The sequence below is a fragment of the Pipra filicauda genome, unplaced genomic scaffold, assembly GCF_003945595.2.
Source record: "Pipra filicauda isolate LSUMZ 115617 unplaced genomic scaffold, ASM394559v2 scaffold74_size2892960_pilon, whole genome shotgun sequence".
In the NCBI taxonomy this organism is placed as follows: Eukaryota; Metazoa; Chordata; class Aves; order Passeriformes; family Pipridae; genus Pipra; species Pipra filicauda.
Window position 1 is genome coordinate 916182 of NW_024104920.1, and position 18766 is coordinate 934947.

Genomic DNA, 18766 nt, shown 5'->3' on the forward strand with positions numbered 1-18766 from the left:
ACTGTTTGGGTCTTATTTGCATTTGTACAAAGATGATAAAGCAGAAGAAGCAAACCCCTGAAGTATCTACTGCATTATAGCACTGGCAGCTTGAGTCCAGTAATTCAGTAAAATATTGTTGGACTGTGATTTTTCTGTGCTTTGGGAGACTGAAAATTTACTCAGTTTTCCATGGGAAGCAAGAATCTGCTTAAGGAACTAACAGCAGAAGTTAGGCAAAACATTTGCTAGGATCTGTGCATAATTTTGATGCAATGTTACAAAACATCTGTGTTGATGTTACCAGATGCTCTCTTTGGCAGATATATCATGAGAATGACCAAATCTGTGACTGACCTCTTTAAAATTTGGGAATCCATAGGTCCAGACTGATTGGTGGGAAAAAGGTAAGAGAGGACTTTCTTTGGTTGTATATAAAATGTGTAAGGATATTAGTTTAGCAGGTCTTTGGTGTGGGGATCATAACACACCAATCTGCGAACCACGTCCAACACTGCAAGTTGTTTATATGAGAAAAAATGTATTTTATAGCTCAAAAGTGTTGGGGACACCCTAGGATGTCAGTACAACAGTTCGATAATACTTTGCACTGATTTTTCTTAAAGGTTCAGGCCATCTCTCTAGAGAAACTATGATTAAATGTTTTAGGCTTTCTGAGGAATCAGTGCCAAAGCCTAGATACAACCTCAAATAGGAGTCTTTCAAGATAGCATGTTTCATGTCTGATTCATCTCTATGCCTAATTAGGAAAGAAGCTGGGAAACTGGTCCAAATTTGTCTGTGAAGAAAAGGCAGGATGCCTAATTGGATATAACAGTTTCTAGTTTTTTTTTTTTTTTCCCCCTGTTTCGTAGAGCTGCATTTTATAGAAACACCAGGATTTTCCCCATCTGATGAGCATTGCTGCTTCTCAGCATTTTTACCTACCTTTTATAGCTTAGGATGACAGCAGTGATGACACCAGCATCAGGACAGGGGTCTCTGCTGAATTCAGGTCTGTATAGAAGACAAGACTGTGTACCTGAGCAGCACCTCAACACTTGCCTATTATTGAAGGAAAAATTTATTTATTTTTGGGTGAACATTAGAAAAGAAACTATAACACCTTTAAATTCTGCATGTCCGTGCCCAGTGAACCATATTCCAAGTAGTAGTAGCTACAGACTAAGTAAGCTCCTTTTCCCAAGGAGGTTTAATAGCTCAAACATGCATTGTACTGCCGTGGCTATATTCCTTCTGCTTCTCAAGCTAATGCAGCCTTTTCTCTTTGGGGCCTCTCTGTGCTGAGAGATGTTTTCAACTTTAGTCTCATGAAATTTTCACCTACCACTTGGGCTTAGATGCTGTGAGCATTGGGAGCCTGGTCATTTTTACCAACAGGGGGAACAAGCTATTAGTGCTAGCGTTGGCATGAGAACAAATGGGTTTCTGTTGGGCATGAATAAATTTAGGCTTGGAAGTAGGAGGATTTACTTAGTGATTCTAACCACGAGCTTATGAAACAGCTTTCCAGTGGTAGTAGAAGGGCAAAACCCCCAATTACTCTTAAATACAATGTATGGACTGTACAATGGATAGCCAGTGGTAGCTGGGGGCTGCACTTGATGACTCCAGAGATCTCTTGCAGTCCTCTTCTGCCCTATACAAGCGTGTCAGAGAATGAATGACGATATCTTCCCTTCCCTTTCCAAAGGTGCTCTGGAATAGCTGCAATCTAGCTTTTTTAGAACCTACCACTTGGAAATGTTTGATCAGCTGTGGCAAGTCTTTGGGATATGAACTCAATGTATTTATTTTGAAGGATATAAAAATCAAAGTACATATTTAAGTAAGATTTCCCCTGCCACCCCATCTTACTTTCCTGACATTGCTTTTACATTTTACCTCACAAAAAGTGAAACAAGCTAGCAAGAAGGAGGCTGCTGTCACAGCCACAGTTAAAAGTGCTTGCTTATCAGAAGAGCAGCATTTTTTTTCCTGCTGGTGGCATATGTTTTACTTGCTAAGTATATCTGTATCAGAACAGTTGACAATTGTGTTCTAGGTAACCTCACTGACCAGCATGTTTCTGCTGCTGCTCTATCTCTCAGTAATAATTTGGAAAATATGGTGAATAATTGGAGCTTTTAGTATTGTAATATTTCCATTGATGGCATAAACCCTCACTGCAATATCTTGTATGAAATTACCTATATGTGGTTGTTTAAACACTGCTGAGGAATCCTACTAAACAGCTTGTAAAATCCTTTGCCTATGAATGCTTAGTTAATTATACAAGAGGACACGGTGAATTAATTCTGAAATTAGTCTGTCATGGTTTGTTCAAAATAATTTTTCCTGCAATCAGAATTAAATGATTGATGCCGAGTTGCACCTGGATGCAACTTGAACTGCAATTAATGAACCTTCTGACCCATTTGATATTAGCAGCCCAGCTGTGTTCCCTTTCCTTTCCTGCTGAACATTGGTAAGATATATTCTTTTTATAATCTTACTTTCTTCACTTAACCTTAACATTTCACAGGGGTGAGGGGAGGGGGCTGGCAAGTATATCCTAATTACTGTGTATAATGTACCCTGAAGTGGAACATAGAGTACTCGCGAAAGAGTTCATTTGGGCAGTACCTCTGGTGAACAGAGTTATTAATGATGATGTGTACACAGATCTTGGTAAATGAGTGACAGTTCTGAGAGAAAACTGGAATTTTTACTGTATTTTATTTTATAGTATTATTGTGTTTAAAATAGTGTTATGCCCAATATTGTACATAGTTACACTATTGTACATGGAGGGGAAAACTGGGGTTAGGGCTCTGTTGAACTACAAAGTAAGTAAGGAGAAAGCTCTTCCTCCTGAAGTGCATTAGGTTGAAATAAAGAAGATGAAAAAGTGAAGACTAATGGAAACCCAGTTCTGTTAGATCTACAGTTTGAAAAGTGATGCTTGCTTCTGAAGAATCTAGAGTCAATGCTCTGTTTCCTGAACCTGTCTCTTGCATTTTTCACATTACTGTATCACTTACTGCTTCCTCCCCACACACCCCCTCAGTTGCTAAAAAATATTTAAAGAACCTAAAAGAAACAGAATAAACGAAAAGTACTTATTTTTATGACTAAATACTGGTTTGCTGCTGCATTGTTAGGTGGTGGGACGTGTAGCAAGAGATGGTCTTATAATTAAAAAAAGTATTCTAACAGCCCTTCAAATAGCAATATTCTCTCACTCTACTGACTGAGGAACCCTTTGAGAATAGCTGAACATGACGAATCGGTGAGTATTCAAACATGTATGATTAAGAAAAGAAGTTATACTAATGCAATGCATTGTTCATTGCAATTATCAGGTTTTCTTCTAAGTATAAATTATCCATACTTACACTGCATATGATATAAAGTAAAGAAATATGGGTGACATGAAGTTTCAGTTCAGCTTTGTCTTAGCCGTTAACCTCCTGTTGAGAAACAGAGAATGGATACCACAGATTACAGGTTATGTGGATTAGTTATGTGCCAGCTAATGAGGTTCTATTGTTAAATGTCCCCTATGTAATTACTGCTTTTTAGACTTGCAGTGTGCTTGGTACCCCTCCTAGAGCTCTTAGATTTCTTCTGTTATTTACAGCACTGGTGGGGTTATTTGCTACTGCAAATAAAAAGGAAATTTCTCTTAACAGAGATCTGTAATTTTGTCCTGTGTCTGTACAGCACAGAGCACAGCAGGTCATTGGCCTACGGCTGAGCCTGCTAGTGCTACAGTAATATGAATAAATCATAATCAGACGTGACTACTCCCCTTCCTTGAGAGCAGAGTTCAGCAATGGCTGCTTCTGCTGTGCTGTTTGTGCTGCCTGCTCCCCATGGCATTTGTACCCCTTCATTGCCCGAGGTCAGTCAGGAGCTGCCCAATTGGTGTCACCTGTTATTACCAAAGTGACTGACTATGCTAGTGCTGCTATGATAATCCACGCTTCTGGTATTTTGTTTTCAGACATCTGCAGTGCAATCTATCTGGGATTATTTCATAGTGGCTTTCAAACTTGAAAGCAAGTTTAAAGGAAAAAAAAAACAACACAAAAAGCAGCTGTCATTCCTAGTGGGGTACTTCATCTTGAGCTGATTATGTTTGGTGAACTGCATATGACCATCTGAAAGTTTGTAGCAGGTTTATGAGGCACAGCTTAAACTACATGCCCAGGGCCTGAGAGACTAGGCATATCTGCTTTATATGGTTATTCAGGTTATTACTTCTGCTGCAGGCTTGTATGTGAGTTAAAAGAACTTTAGAAGATCTTTACCCTAGACAACCTTGGTAGAAAGAGGCAATCATTATTTCCTCCGCTCAAAATCTGGCCACCAAAATTAAGAATTGATTTTTTCAGAGCAGATGTTTCTAGCATTCATCGTTGCTAGTCTGGGGTTTTTTTTCATGTGTAGCGTAAGTTAGTTTCTGGATTTCTTTTCTTAACTGCATGGTCATTCTACTCTTTTGTTCTTTGCTCTAAAATATTTTTTAATTGTATTTATTTATTTTAGATCTAGCTGCACTGACATAACTGATCCTTTGATCTGTTTATATGTTTATGGGAAGAAACAGGAACTGCTGTTGGTTGAAATGTTCTAGTGATATGTAATGATGAGGAACAGCTGGCCTGGGTGGGCTGCATGGAAAATGTCTGGGAACATGAGTCTTAAGGGAGACCATTTTATATAGAAAATTGATACAGCTTTCTCCCTAGACCCAGAGAAATTCTAAGGGACGTTTTCTGTTCTTTTTCACACCTGGCCATCCCATGGGTCTGTCCCTTCTATGTGTTTGTCTGCTGTCACACACCTAGATTTGAGTTTCCAGAAGCAGCATCTATTTGCCCAGCAAGAGAACTCAGAATTAACTTTTTAAAAAAGGAATAACACTACTGCTATGAAGTAGTCTGCATTGTAGTTTTGATCTGCTTATATTTTTTAAATTAAAAATGATAATTAATTCAGGCTGGAATGTAGAGAAAATTATGCGAAACAGAGAAAATTCCTATCTTTCTGGAAATCCATGTGGTATATACTCAGATTAAAAAGAATAAAAATACAAAGCAATATCCAGAAAAAAAAAAAAAAAAGGAGAAACATCTTTATTTCCTCAGCAGCAAGACTTGCACCAAAATGAAACATATCTATTCTTGGATATTAGAAGTCTGCTGGGCAAAATGTTTGCTAAGAACTCCATATCTAAACCTGTCTCTGAACTCTGGTTTTTTGATTCCTTAAGTCATGGAATGAATACAAAGCAGCAGATTCCTCTTCTCATATCTCTTCGAAGTTATTTTTATCTTTGCAACTATTCTTCATATTGGTGGTTCACCCCAGGCATGCTGGACTGAAGTATGAGAGGTACTATTCACTGCACAGAAATGCACTAATCCTTCTGTTGATGGTCCAGGCTGTCTGCTGCTGAACACAGCAGGCCAGAGCGGATTTACACCAGGTCACAATCTGACTATGCACCTCACTGCAGTCCTTCTCTTTGTTTATTGTACACTTGTCCATTTTCTTTGTCGATATACGCACAGGTTTTTTGGTAACATTTGGTTCTCACCTCCACACCCACTTAATTGCAGGTTGGCTGCAGTCTGTAAGGATGAGTGGGGTCACAGGGACTGAAGAAGTGAGAGGGTGGGATGCAAACTATGAGCTGGAGACGTTGGGAGGGAGCGGAGGGCAGCCTGGAGCTCCTGCTTGGAGCAGGAGCTGTTCCTGGGAAGGGTCCCTTACCTCCCTCTGTAGCAGCTGGGGACTGCCAGCTGTGAAATGGCTCACTTGCAGAACCGCCCGAGGCGAAGCGACCCGCCTGCCCCTGCTCTCGGAAGAACAAGCTGACCCCGCCACTGTTTCACGTCTCCGGACCCTCCTCCCACCTTTCCTCAGGGCTGCCGGATTTCAAAGTAACTTCACTCTGCGCTAAAGCTCTTTAAAATAATTCCCAAGCCGGGCTGTTCGCAGCCGTGCACGCCGCGGGGGCGGGTGCCCCAGCGGTACCGCCCGGGGAGTCGCGGACCCGCTCCTGGCTGCCGGTTCAGCCCGTCCAGGCGCACCCGCGGGACCCCACGGTCGGGAGCGGCTTGTGCGCGCAGCTGGCGGCGGTCACCCCGCGGGCGGGCGGGCGGCACCACCTGGCTTCTCGGCGGGACCCGTGACGGGCGAGGCGCGCCCCGCCCCATGCCATCCCATCCCATGCCATCCCGGTGCGCGGTCCCGGCGGCAGCACATCGGACAGCGGCGGCCCCGCCCGGCCCCGTGCGCGCGTGCGCGGGGCCGCGGGGCCGGAGGCGGGCGCGGAAGGTGCGCGCGCTGCGCCGCCCGCCCGCCCCCGCGCTGAGGTGCCGGCGTTGTCCCTCACGGCGGCGGCGGCGGCGGTGGCAGGAGCCGGACGGGCGGTGCCGCCGCGGGGACCCGCCCGCCCCGCTCCGCCCGCGCCCCCCGGGCACAGCCCGCCGGCCGTGAGGGCTGTGCCGCGCTGCCCCCCCGCCCCGGGGCGCTATGAGCCATGAAGCCGCCCGGCAGCATCTCCCTGCGGCAGCCTGGCTGCGGTGGCCGCTGCCGCCCCGCGCTCCTGCCGCTCCTCGGCCGCCTCGTCTCGCTGCTCCTGCTCCTCCATGGCTCCTCCTGTCCCCGGGCCCGCGCGGCTGCGGCGGCCGCCGGTGGGTATGGTGGGGGTGTATGTGCGTGTGTGTGTGTGTGTGTGTGTGCGTGAGGTGTCTGCGGGCCCCCGTCCCCCGCCATAAACCCTGGCAACATCCATTTACCCTCAACCATCCTTTCATCCCTCCCCGCTTCCAGCTTAGTGTACGTGTCTGTACACGTCCCGTGTGTAAACCCGGGGCTCGGCTAATATTCCCTCGGTTTGCTTGCACGAAAGAGAGGTACGTGCGGTGCCGGTGCTGCAGTGTGTTGGGCAGGGATGCTGTGCGTGGACAGCCGCCGCTGAGGGATGCGACACAAAAAGCTGGGGTGGGCTTTGTGCGTGTCACGGCGCGTGTGGACGGGGATCTGCTAATTTGTCAGTTCGGGATCGGATTTTCTTGCGTTGCTTTGTTGTTTATTTGCTGTTGATTGCACGTAGATGGCATGTGGAAGGTGAATGTAGCCGGTCTGTGCATCGTGTTATTACTGTTATTACACTGCTGTTACGTTGTAATATTGTTATATTGTTACATTGTGTTGATTGACTGTATCTTGAAATTTTAATGAGGAGGGATACAGGATTTCGTTTGGAAAGCTGCTACCGAAGAAAAGAGCTCTCGTCAAAGTTAAAAGAAGTAGAAATCAATTCACCTTACATAATAGGAAGTTTAGCATTCAGTGCACATGGAGTCTGAATTCAGTTTGCCGTAGAAACATGGGGAGTATTCTTAGCCTTTTGTAGATTTTTTTTTTTTTTTTTAGTGAGAGAATTTAGCTGTCAAAAAAGGTGTAGGGCTTAACTACATATCCATTAAGTGTTTTTTGGAGGTTGGGAGGCATTAAAATATTTGTAATCTGTGTATGTATATGATAATATACATGCAATAAAATGATTTCAGAAAGAACATTATTTATTTAATGTGTGAAAAATGAATCGGATCTAGCTCAATGAGTAAGCTATCTTTTTGTTTGCTTGAGTGATTAGTAAAATGTTAGAAAACTGCAAGCAAATATGTAGCTTTTTAATGGAAATAAACACATTCTGCCATCTAAATTATGGCTGGCATATCTTTCTTCCCCAGGCCTGCATTGGAATGAAACAGCAAGCGGTATAGAGGGAGAACTGGCAGATGAAGAGAATACATTTCAACAGAGTAACAGCAGTAACAGTAAAAATAACAGCTACAGCAATGCAATACAGAAAGAAATCACACTGCCTTCAAGACTAATCTATTACATCAACAAAGACTCTGAGACCCCTTACCATATCCTCGATACTAGGGCAAGGCACCAGCAAAAACATGACAAGGTAGAGTAAAAAGAGGCTCATCTGCAGAATTTTCAAAACAGTGATGTGTGGTGTGGAACTGTGTGTGTTTAAGTCTGTAGATCTTCGAGACTTAGTGGTGGTCCTTACCACCATTTTTAGGAATTAAAGGAGGACACGTAATTAAAGCAAGAGTGTAATTTCCCTTGTGTTAACATAAAAATAATTATTTTCAATTTCAGGATGGTTCAGAAGCTGAACTGTAGATAAAACGAATGGGAATTATGCAAATTTGACTTGTCTGATCAGCACAGATTCTGGTGTTTTCACTTCTGGTATACCATCATCAACAAAATGCTTCTTCCCAGATAGCTCTAGACTGCAGAAATGCCTGCACAGGGAGCTTCTTTAGAATCCTGAACTTGCAGCATGAGTTACTTAGCTGTGGGTGTACCATGCACTGCCTAATAAATGCAGTATTAGTTTCCTGCCAGTGTATGACCACTGAAGACCATTGTAAAGCGTTACCGTTTTTTGTCAAATAATACCCTCATTCTTAATTTTTAATGACAAGATCTAATATTCCATTTTGTACAGATGCAGACAGTAAGTTGTTTGTTGGTTTTTTTTCTGAAATTGTGTGGAATTGAACAAACCTTGGCTTTGTGGAATAACTTAGTAACAAAGTAAATGTGTCTAAACTATATGACTCAGGATGTACCCTTTAGAATGATTCCATCCTATTTTTATGAATTTTTATTTAAAAAATTAATTCCTTCCTCCAGGATAAAAGGTAAACTGAAGGTAAAGATGGTTTGAATAGGAAGAGATTACCATGGTAGACAAGAGACAGCAATGCAGATCAGTGTCTATGGTATTACTGAAGGACTTAGCTATAATGGAGTTCCTACCTATTAAATTGCATTTCTCTTGAAATTTTAAACAATGAATTTAATATGCATTATATATGCTTTTGTTGATATTGATTATGTGCCATTTCAGATGTGGAATTAATATGGAGGCACTGAATAATCTTTGAAAAAAAAAAATGAGATAGTTGTATAGTTTTGAGGTTTTAAAAGGAAGAGGGGTTTCTTCCTAGCTTATTATTACATGGATACCACTATGTGCCTTTGGATGCATCTAAAAACACCAATATGTTATGGATGGCACAGAAAAGCTATTTGATTGTTGGAAACGATCAAGATACCTAAGAGAATACTACATTCAGAACTAATACCCCTTTAAAGTGAGACCAGTTTTTATAATACACTTAAAACACTAGGGGCTTGCTGTTCCTCTCTTTGGAGATGGGTGTGGGAAGAAAGGAATTTACAAGTGCTTGCAGACCTACCTTTGGGAATAATTCTTCCTCCGTGTTTCTAGATGTGTTTTTTTGTTGGGAAGCCATAGAGGAGAATATCCACCAATCTCTTCGCTTACCCAGCATTGCCCACAAGAATGTTGCTGCCATTGCCTATCCTTCCTATGCCCTACCTTGTATCTACCTGTTGGGGTAAAGCTCTGCAGAAATCGGTGCTGACAGAATGGGTATTGATTTCCTTGAGCATGCTTGCTGCTGAGTATTCTGTAAAGTGGATCTTCTTTCTACTCACTGTGTCCCTTTTAAGCATAGGGAACGCTAATGCTGCAGTTTTTCCCCGCAGAAGGGTTCTTTAATCTTGAGTCTTTATGGAGAGTGATACTATGTTGACTTCATTCTTCTGGAATGAAATTTCTATTGTTTTGATCCGTTTAATAGAAGGAAAGGGTGGATTATGTTCGTTGTCTGGATGGATTTTTGCATGTCTTGCTTCCAGATCATCATACTTGACACCTTCACCCCGAACTTGCGTCTTGTACCTTTCCTTCCATGAAGCAATTTCTTTGCCCTTTCATCTATTTTACCAATAATATAATAACAAATATTTTGTTCTGTTTTAGCTATTTTGTTCTGTTTACTATAACCTTCTCTGTGGAGCAATAATTTGGGACAGGGGAAAGTCTGCCAAAGGTGTAAAACAAAAACAACCCAAGCAACCCATAAACAAAATAGAATGCAATTGATTGTGAAAGATACACGAGGGTTTTGATTTAGGGGGAGGATTTTTTTAGTACTTGCTTTTATCCTTTCCCAGAGTTAAAATAGATGCTCTATTGTAATAAGTCCTGCTTGTGAGATTTTGATTACTTCCACGCTGGTAATAAATAGCCAAAATACCTTTATAGTTAGGTAAAGGTCTATTTAGGATTGATTTTTTTCTTTCTTTTTTTTTTTTTAGCATTGGAAAAAAGTAAAGACAGATATGATGGCCTGATATATGGATACAGTGGACGGTTGAGGGGAAAAAATACCATTTTTTCTTCTTTTACTGTTCTTGTGGATCTACTCCCTAAGTATGGATATTATTCAGTAGATGCCTCTCTGTGGAACTTCACTATGGTGGCCAGAATATTATAAGTCATATGTCTAGTTAATGGGATTAGGCCTGAATGCCTCAGAAATGCTGAGTCACTATGAGGAGAGAGTGAGAGTAGAGGAAATTGTGTGCATGTGGAAAGGAAGTAAAGCTAGGAATATATAATTATGTAAAATTATTTAAAATATTTTTAAAAGTCACATCCTAAAAGTAAGGATCTGCAACCATCTTCATGAAATGTTGGTAGAAAGGAAAGACTGGAGGAGAAAACAGTGTACCAGAGAATCAAAAATTTAAATAAGTTACTTTCTTAGCACTGATTCTCTCTATCCCCTTTTGGTGAAACATCATCATGTTGAGGAGGTGTACGTGATCAAAAATGTTGGTAGACCCTCTTTCATTCCTTCTTCTTGGAAGAAGCTTCTTATCACAGTTGAAAGAAAGAAATGTTCACCATAGTTTTGATGAAATGATCTATCTCCAAGGGGGACAGAGTTCTCGTGTATATTCAGTTTTTGCTTTATGCTCTAAAAAAAAATAGATTTTAAATACTTGATGCTTGAAGACTCTAAAATCTGTATACCTGTTTCCTCATAGTCAAATTAAGGCTAGCTGGTTTTGAGTTCTTCTGAAGTTATTTTTAGTGCAAAATGCTCAAAAATGAGCATCTATTTATAAAAACAGACTGAAGAAGCTCACAGAAATCCTTAAACTTGCTGAAGAGGTCTGAGTCATCTGTGTTCTATCTTTTTAAACATCTGCAGATGAAGGTAGTGTTTTGAATGAACTGGTAAACTCTTTATTGAACCAGATGACTGCTTTGGTTCATTGTCACAGGCTACATACACAAGATTTTTAGGGGGCACAACTTGTCACAAAAGGCTAGGAGCAAGTCCTTATGGTGGCCAGCAGAGCGAAAAATCCTGCAACACAAGGTGTGGTCTAAAGATAATAGGATTGCTGGAGAAACAGCCCAGGGCAACCTTAGCAAATTTTGAGTGGAAAATAGCTTGAACTAGGTGCATATGAAAGAAGACTCTATCCACTGGACAGTTTTTCTGAATCACAAATTTTCAGAAGCTGTAAAGAAGCAATGTCTTCATGCATAATTCTAAGCTCTTAGTTTAATTTCGGGGAGGAGAGAGGCGTTAAGAAAACTGTTTTGCAGGCTCTAAAGACTGGGGAAAAAATAAGCTAGAGTACTTTTGACTGTGAAAACAGTTCCACCTTCCTCCCCCAAAAATTACATTTATTTTGGTCTATTTTTCATGGGGTGAAAACTCCAGGTGCTTCTGGTCAGCTCAGCTGTTTGTCATTTAAATAAAGAAAATATTCCTACCAGCTGCCCTGCTTTAATAGTTGAGATGCAGTGCTGTCTCAATCCTCTATGTAATTTTGGTATGTAGCATATAAAAATTGGCTGGGAAAGCATCCTTAAGATGAAAGGAAAACAACTGTATCACAACCGTGTCAAAGGAGGTGGTCTTTTGTAAAAGATGAAAGGTCATGATTAGTAAACGCTCAAGAGGTGGCATCGTGAACTTTTACTAAAATCCAAATAAAAAACCTCTGTGCTGGTTATTACCTTCCCTTTACTTGCCTATTTCAGGCCAGGTCTTCACTTATAATCCCCACGTAAAGAAAACTGATCAAAATAATGACTGAAATTCATGTGGCTTATGTGTATAAGACTATTGGAGAATCTTTGTAGTATTTCAGCTGGCTTTGCTTTTTTCTTTCAGAATTTTCTGTGGTGCAGCTTCAGTTTGCTCTCTTGTAAGTGGATGATTGTGTGTACTTTGTATTTTTTTCTATTTCATATTGAATTTATGTTAATGCAAAAGGCTTATCTGGACTCTGCGTCTTCAGTGGTTACTGACTAATAGGAGGGTGCAATTGGTCTTCCTGTCTTTGGTTTCTGGGCATAGAAGATTTTCCTTATGCCAGATCTTTGTTTCCTAGTTGAAATGTGGGTCATGATATTTCCACAACTTTTTAAATCCTTTTTTTTTTAAATGTATTTCTGGGTCCTCTCATAAGCTTCACACAATAACCTATAAAAGGTTTTGGTTCCTAAGTGTTAGGTAGCACAACACTTGTACTTGTTATGCCTTGATCTGAAATAAAAATAAATTAAGTCTGTAGGTTTTCTAGCATTTGTGGGAAGCTGGGTACTGCAATGGATGTACTATTTTGTAGTCTTATGAACAAAACTTCAAGAGCGATATGGTTTTGGAGGCCAATGTCACCACAGATGGGTATCTAGGTACTGTCATGTTGGGAGAGAATAGTGAGTTCTGGCCCCTGGGATTATAAGCACAATAGTAGGGTTGTTTCCAGAAGCAGGGCTGGGTCTTTATTCACATGCCAGACAACCATTCTTTCAAAGAACAGTCTTCCAGGCTTGGGGTTCAAGTGCATCAAACTAACTCCTCTGTTGTTAGTCGTTAAAGACCAGAAACAAATCATTAACAGGAAGTTTTCTGAAATGCTGTATGTTTTAAGTGTGAGTTTTCATATGCTGCTGTGACATTTATGTATGCTGTTTCAATATGAAATGCTTTATTTCCAAAGAATAGTGGTATATGTGTCTTGGTATATGTGCAGTGTAGTAGAGGTTAACCAAACACTAAAAGAAGGATGGTTTCTGTATGAAGTCAAGGATGGGCAAACAAGCTAAAATAAGGATAAGGAACTAATATATAGTGAGTCATGTTCATTTGTGACAGCACTTGTGCTATTACCAGGATGAAGGTCTAGAGCAAAAAATGTTTTAATGGTGTAAAATCCACTTAAATCTGACTTAAATTTCTACTTCTAAAATGAGACTGATGAAACCCCTTGCTCAGCTTCTGCACTCAGAGAGATGGCTTTTGGCCATTATTTTAGTCAGCAGAACTGTATGCAAAAATACATTTCTAAAAGCAGTGAGCTTGTCCTTTGGAGATAATATCTGTATGAATATAACAACCCATAGGTACCATCAGTCTGTTAAATAATGCTGCTACTTTTGTTTAAAGACTTGTGACAGAACTTCATATTTTTGAAGGAATAACACATTATTGCATTTGGCATAGTTTTACTGTGAAGAAAGTAAAACCATGTAGTACTTTAGTTTTGGTTGTAAAATTCCTGGAAGTTTGGAAAAAATGAATTATGGACAAATGATGGCTAAATGCAATAATGAAAACAATCAAGTTGTGACATAGATCGGTAGAACTGAGATTCCAGTTACAGCCTGTCCACCTCCATCTTGAAACCAACTGTAAGCTAATGACTGATTTGAAAGAAACTGGAGTTCTTTATGTATATGGATTTTTAGCTTGGAAAAAACCCTGAGAGCTGCTCTTTGCACAAGCAGCTACAGCACTCTTAGAATGTCCCTAGTATGAGGAATCTCTTATTACAGTGACTACGCTAGTAATCTGAGCTGCCAGAACAGTGAAAAGAAGACTTTTTTTTTTTTCTCAGTAAAATTTGGGAATGGGGGCAGGTAGAATTTGAAAGACTCAGGCCCTCCTTCAACCCACTTCTCTATACATCATGAGTATTTTTGCTGCAGAAAAATTTTATATAATTTTGTAGCTTTGCCATTGAAGTAGGTTATATCTGTCAAAGCAGGAACCTCTGCAGAGGTTTTTAGATGATAGGCAAACATGGACAAAGGAACTTTGTCTCCTGTTTATGTGAGCAAATACTCATGCAGGTGTGAGCATATACATGTGTGCAAGTGGTACAAGAAGGTGATGTTTAATATTTTTCCTGTGAAATATATATGTTCTTCAAAACATATGCTGATCTATATTATATTCTTGTTTGAATTTGTATTTCTATGCCATTGAGAAGAACACCATATTTCAAATTTTACTTTGGGCATTGTATTACACAGTAGCTGAGGAGAGAATACAGTGAAATTATAAGCTGTAAAACAGATTCACACAGATACTTTTTTGAAATCCTTCCTCCCATCTTGGTATGGTACTTGATGGTTGTAAGGCCTAAAACACGTGGTGATAACTCACTGGTAGCTTTCTGTGTAAACTTGTTGCAGGAAAAAGTTCAGTTTGAGGATTAAAAACTTTACTCTCATTAGTTTCACCTGATTTCTGGTTTATGCCTTTCATGGTTGGTTATCTATTGTTAAACTGGCTTAACAAAATCTGTATTTTACTGCAGCTGTGGTGTATCACATTCACCTGAATTCAAAACAGTGTCTTTGCTAAACTGCAGGGATTTAAAATCCAGTGTTCTTTTTGTAACCAATGGTTTGAGCTGACTTTGGTGGAGAACATGCCCTACTGCAGGGCATCAAATAAGTGTCAGCTGCTTCACAGCAATTGCTTGTGTGTACAGGCTACATCTGTTGTGAGTCACAGTAAGAGATAGCAAGTAGTGTTTTCATGTACAGAAGTAGTTGTTTTCAGAAATAGCAGTGTTGTTATATCTAATTCTACAAGATGAAGTTTTTTTATAATATTGCAAACCAAGAATACAAATTATTTTTAATACTTTAAAACTGCAGAAAGATAAAGAATACATGGTCAATGGCTTAGAAACGTAAAGGGTGATACACAGGTATCATCGAATGGGCTTGGCTGAACAACAGAAAAGCTATAGGGGATCAGACTAGTCATCCATCTAGCTGTCCCTAAGAACAGTCAGATGCCTATGGAGGGATTTATCATGTGTCAGAATGATCTTAATGGAATAGTACATGCTTTTTAAAATTTTCCAGATAGTTGTCACTGAAGTCTTGTTTGTGGCATGTATATGAAGACGCATCATTTTAGGTAAATATTATATGTAGAGGGGACTCAAAGCAGTATCTCCTGTAACTCCAAAGTGGAATCTTTGTGGCATAAAACTAATTACAACCCTCTTCCTGCAACAAATTTTCATGCTTTTTAAAAAAAATTTAATTAGTACCTGTGCATGTTGGAAATATAATGAGGTTTTTGTCATGAACAGGTTCTTGGAAAGCTCCTTGTGACAATTGTTCCTTGATTTCACTCTTAAAAAAAAATGGAGCTGGGGCTTAAAAGCCTCTCCTACTAGGCGTGCATTTAATCTGAGATTCTCTGCTTTTTCTTTCTTTATTTTCTGGGTGTGTGGTTTTGGAGGGTTTTTTGTTTTTTTTTAATGCATATGCTAGCTTTCATCTTGCAGATTCTCTCTTGATTATGCCACTGGTTTGTCTTAATACTTAAACTCAGTTTGTCAGGCCAGTGTTAGCAAATTGGTGAACTGGTGAGACAAAAATATACATTTACCAAAAAATGTAATGGAGAGAAAGCTTGATGCTGGTTTTGGCTTTAGTTAAGAGATTATTTAATGATATTAAAGGTATTTAAAATATTTTGTAACTACACAACTTCTTTTTAAAAGAAGCTTGACAACAAAGCTCTGTGTGACCCTGTTGAAAGGGAAATGATAATTCTGGGGGCAAAGAATGATCAAATAGTAGAGGAAACATCACAACTGGTTTTAGTTACAACAGCAACTTTTAGAAATTTTTTTTAAATTATATTGAAGAATTTACTGAAAGATGATGGATAACTTTACTGAGAAATAAGATGAAAATCAGTGCTGCTCCGTGTAGTGCAAGAATGGAAGAGCAACATGAAGAGCTTATCCTTTGTGGAAAAATTTCCAAAGGAGAACAAAGTTGTAGACTTTATTGGCCTACAATTTAAGTTATGCCATAAACTAGCTAGAACTTGATATAGTTTCTGTGACATACCTGAAATGAATAAAAATAGTATCTTTTTGTCTTTTGATTAAAGGGCTTAGTCATAATATTCCAATTTTGTGTAATTATTAATGCTGTATCAAATTAGTGTATAAGTGGACATGATTTGATTAGAACATTATCAGGAAAGAGATTCTATGAAATTCAGATCTAATCTCTTCAACCCTGCTGGAACAGTGTCTTCAAAGGAAATTCCTGGATCATCTCTTACCATCTCCTTATTTTTCTAGAAAACAGAGAAGCGTGTTTTAAATGTCTTTGTCTACAGTTACGACAGTATAGAGAAGAATAAAGAATACAGTTTATGCATCTGACAAGAACTGAATATCCTGAAAGTTAAACTTAACTCCTTATGTGAGACAAGCTAATGTTGTTGTTTTTGTTGTCGTATGTCGAGCAGCATCAGTATTCTGAATATTGGTTTAGCTACAATGCAAAGTACAAAGCCATTAATTGTGAAGGGATTACTTTGAAGGAGTCTTTCATAATGTGTAATACCAGCCTTGCCATGATTTTAGTATTTGAAGGTGTATATTACAAATGCTTTAATTATTTCAGGCCTTTTAAAGGGAATGAATGCAATAACTCAATTAAAAGAACACTACACTGCATTACTTATGCTTTTATTACATAGCCATCTGGTTATGGCAAAATACAGACATTTGTGTGAAACTTTTTTTTTTCTTTTTTCTTTCTGTGAGGAATGAGTGTGTATTTGAAATCGTGCTTTGCAGGTACCATTTGCTTCTCTCGATCCTCTAAAAAGGATTCCTTTTGAATCAGAATATGGTACAAGGGCAAAAGTTTTCACATGCCTATGAGATTCATTAAAATAAGCCTGTTTTCCGTAACTTTGTTTTTCACAGTCACATTTGTTGCATATAAATCTCAGTGAATCTTTTGACAGCTGTGTGTTCCTGTTTACAGGCTGTACATCTGGCCCAGGCAAGTTTCCAGATCGAGGCCTTTGGCTCCAAATTCATCCTTGACCTCACATTGAATAAGTAAGTACATGACTTGAGGTTTCTTTTGTTTCTGCTCTTATCTTTAACTTATGGTACAAGATATGCTGCTATCCAAGTTTATTAATGTAAAATAACATTTAACTGTTTTTATGTGAGGTAGCAGTAACCCTTGCTGACACCCATAGCATAGATACCTTTAAAATTTTATTGTTTGTGATAAAATAAGTTATGATAGATGGAGAAATTCCAGTACTGGTAGTGTTTGAAAGGTGTGGATTTTCTTGTGCTTCTTTTGTGTAGGAACACTGTAAAAACTTGTATGAATGGGTTATCTTTAATGATCTGGAAAACACGCTGTTGTCACTGCAATCATGAAGTTCCTGATGAAGTAGGAATCTTGATGATGTGGCTGTACTGAAAGGTACAGCTAGAGTCTGTTTACCTGTGAGAGGGACAATTTTACATAATCGTGAGGTCTAGAAGATCTGATTTGTAATACATACAGGTCAGCGGTGGTTTAGTTGTTTGTATCACATGTGCTTTTATATCCACTGCTGAAGGTATGGAAATATGTGATTTTTCTAAAAATTGTAATGAAGTTTTTTTTTGCCACAGAAAGTTTAAGAATAAGGTAGAAGTATAAAATCAGTACCGAATACTGGATAGGTAAAATTATGTACAGTAATGCTTAAAAGTGCATTTGGCCCTTCTACTGCCCTTGAGACTTTCAGCATGATTAAAAAAGGAGAAACAAATTTACAAAAATTGCTTACGGGTTTAAAAAACTCAGTATGTTCCTCTGCTCTTGGGGTTCATATGAGGTCTTATTTTGGTCTTGACTGTCATGTAATGGAAGTTTTATTAGGGAGAAAAATGCAAGCTTATTAAATCTAATAGCTTTTCAAAGCAGCATTTATAAAATTTGCAGAACTGTTATATTTGTGTATTTTGCTGCTTGGCTGCTAATTATCAGATGTTTTGCTGTAAAGGTGAACTGGAAACATTTTCCTTCATCCATGCATAATTTTGGCGTTAAGTTGCTCTTGCATTTTGATCTTTCAAAAGGTTATGTGAAATCTTGAGTGGCTGGCAAAAGATGAGTTAGTGCAAAGGCTGGGAATGTCACACAGAACTGAAGGAGAAAGAACACTTGAAGATAACTGTGCATTCTCTAGACTCTGGAAGAACTGTATTATAGTACAAGGCTGTTGTTTTATGAGGGTTGGACCCGTGCTTATTAATTCCAGTGGATAATCATGACATATTTGTGAAGGGAATGTATATTTAGTGACCTCTAAGCTACAGGGAATTTCTTCTCTTAGTGTGCTTGCCACTGTTCCTGTCTGCACGTCCAGCCAGTAGTAAGACTGAGCACACATTCCCAAGGTGGCACTATACGTAGGGTATGGCTGGTCACACAGACAATCCCAGAGGAAAAGCATTGCCTTTACTGGCACCACATATAAATGCAGACAGCACTCAGGTGAATAAGAATACAAACAGCCTGATAAATTTCTTCTCCAGCTCATGAGAATTGGAAGTTTGCTGGTGGAACACATGCACTAGCCCTCTCCTGATTCACAGGCATGCCAGCATTCACTGACTCAAATGTTAACACAGGCTTTAAGTTCATCCAACATCGATGCCTAGGCCTGAAGTGTCTTATTTGGTCACTGGCTTAGGCCTTAGTCGT

At 39.5% G+C, this 18766-nt stretch overlaps 1 protein-coding gene across 5 annotated transcripts in view; it reads left to right on the top strand.

Moving 5' to 3' along the window:
- The first annotated feature begins 6377 nt into the window (after nucleotides 1-6377).
- Nucleotides 6378-18766, top strand: part of ADAM23 (ADAM metallopeptidase domain 23) — a 72017-nt gene continuing 59628 nt past the window's right edge. For all 5 annotated transcript variants that reach the window (XM_027731449.2, XM_027731445.2, XM_039389609.1 and 2 more), the window contains exons 1-3: nucleotides 6378-6689; nucleotides 7755-7981; nucleotides 17036-17112. In XM_027731449.2, coding sequence (XP_027587250.1) covers nucleotides 6536-6689; nucleotides 7755-7981; nucleotides 17036-17112 — 458 coding nt within the window. In that variant the 5' untranslated portion in view covers nucleotides 6378-6535. The remainder of the gene's footprint in view (nucleotides 6690-7754; nucleotides 7982-17035; nucleotides 17113-18766) is intronic.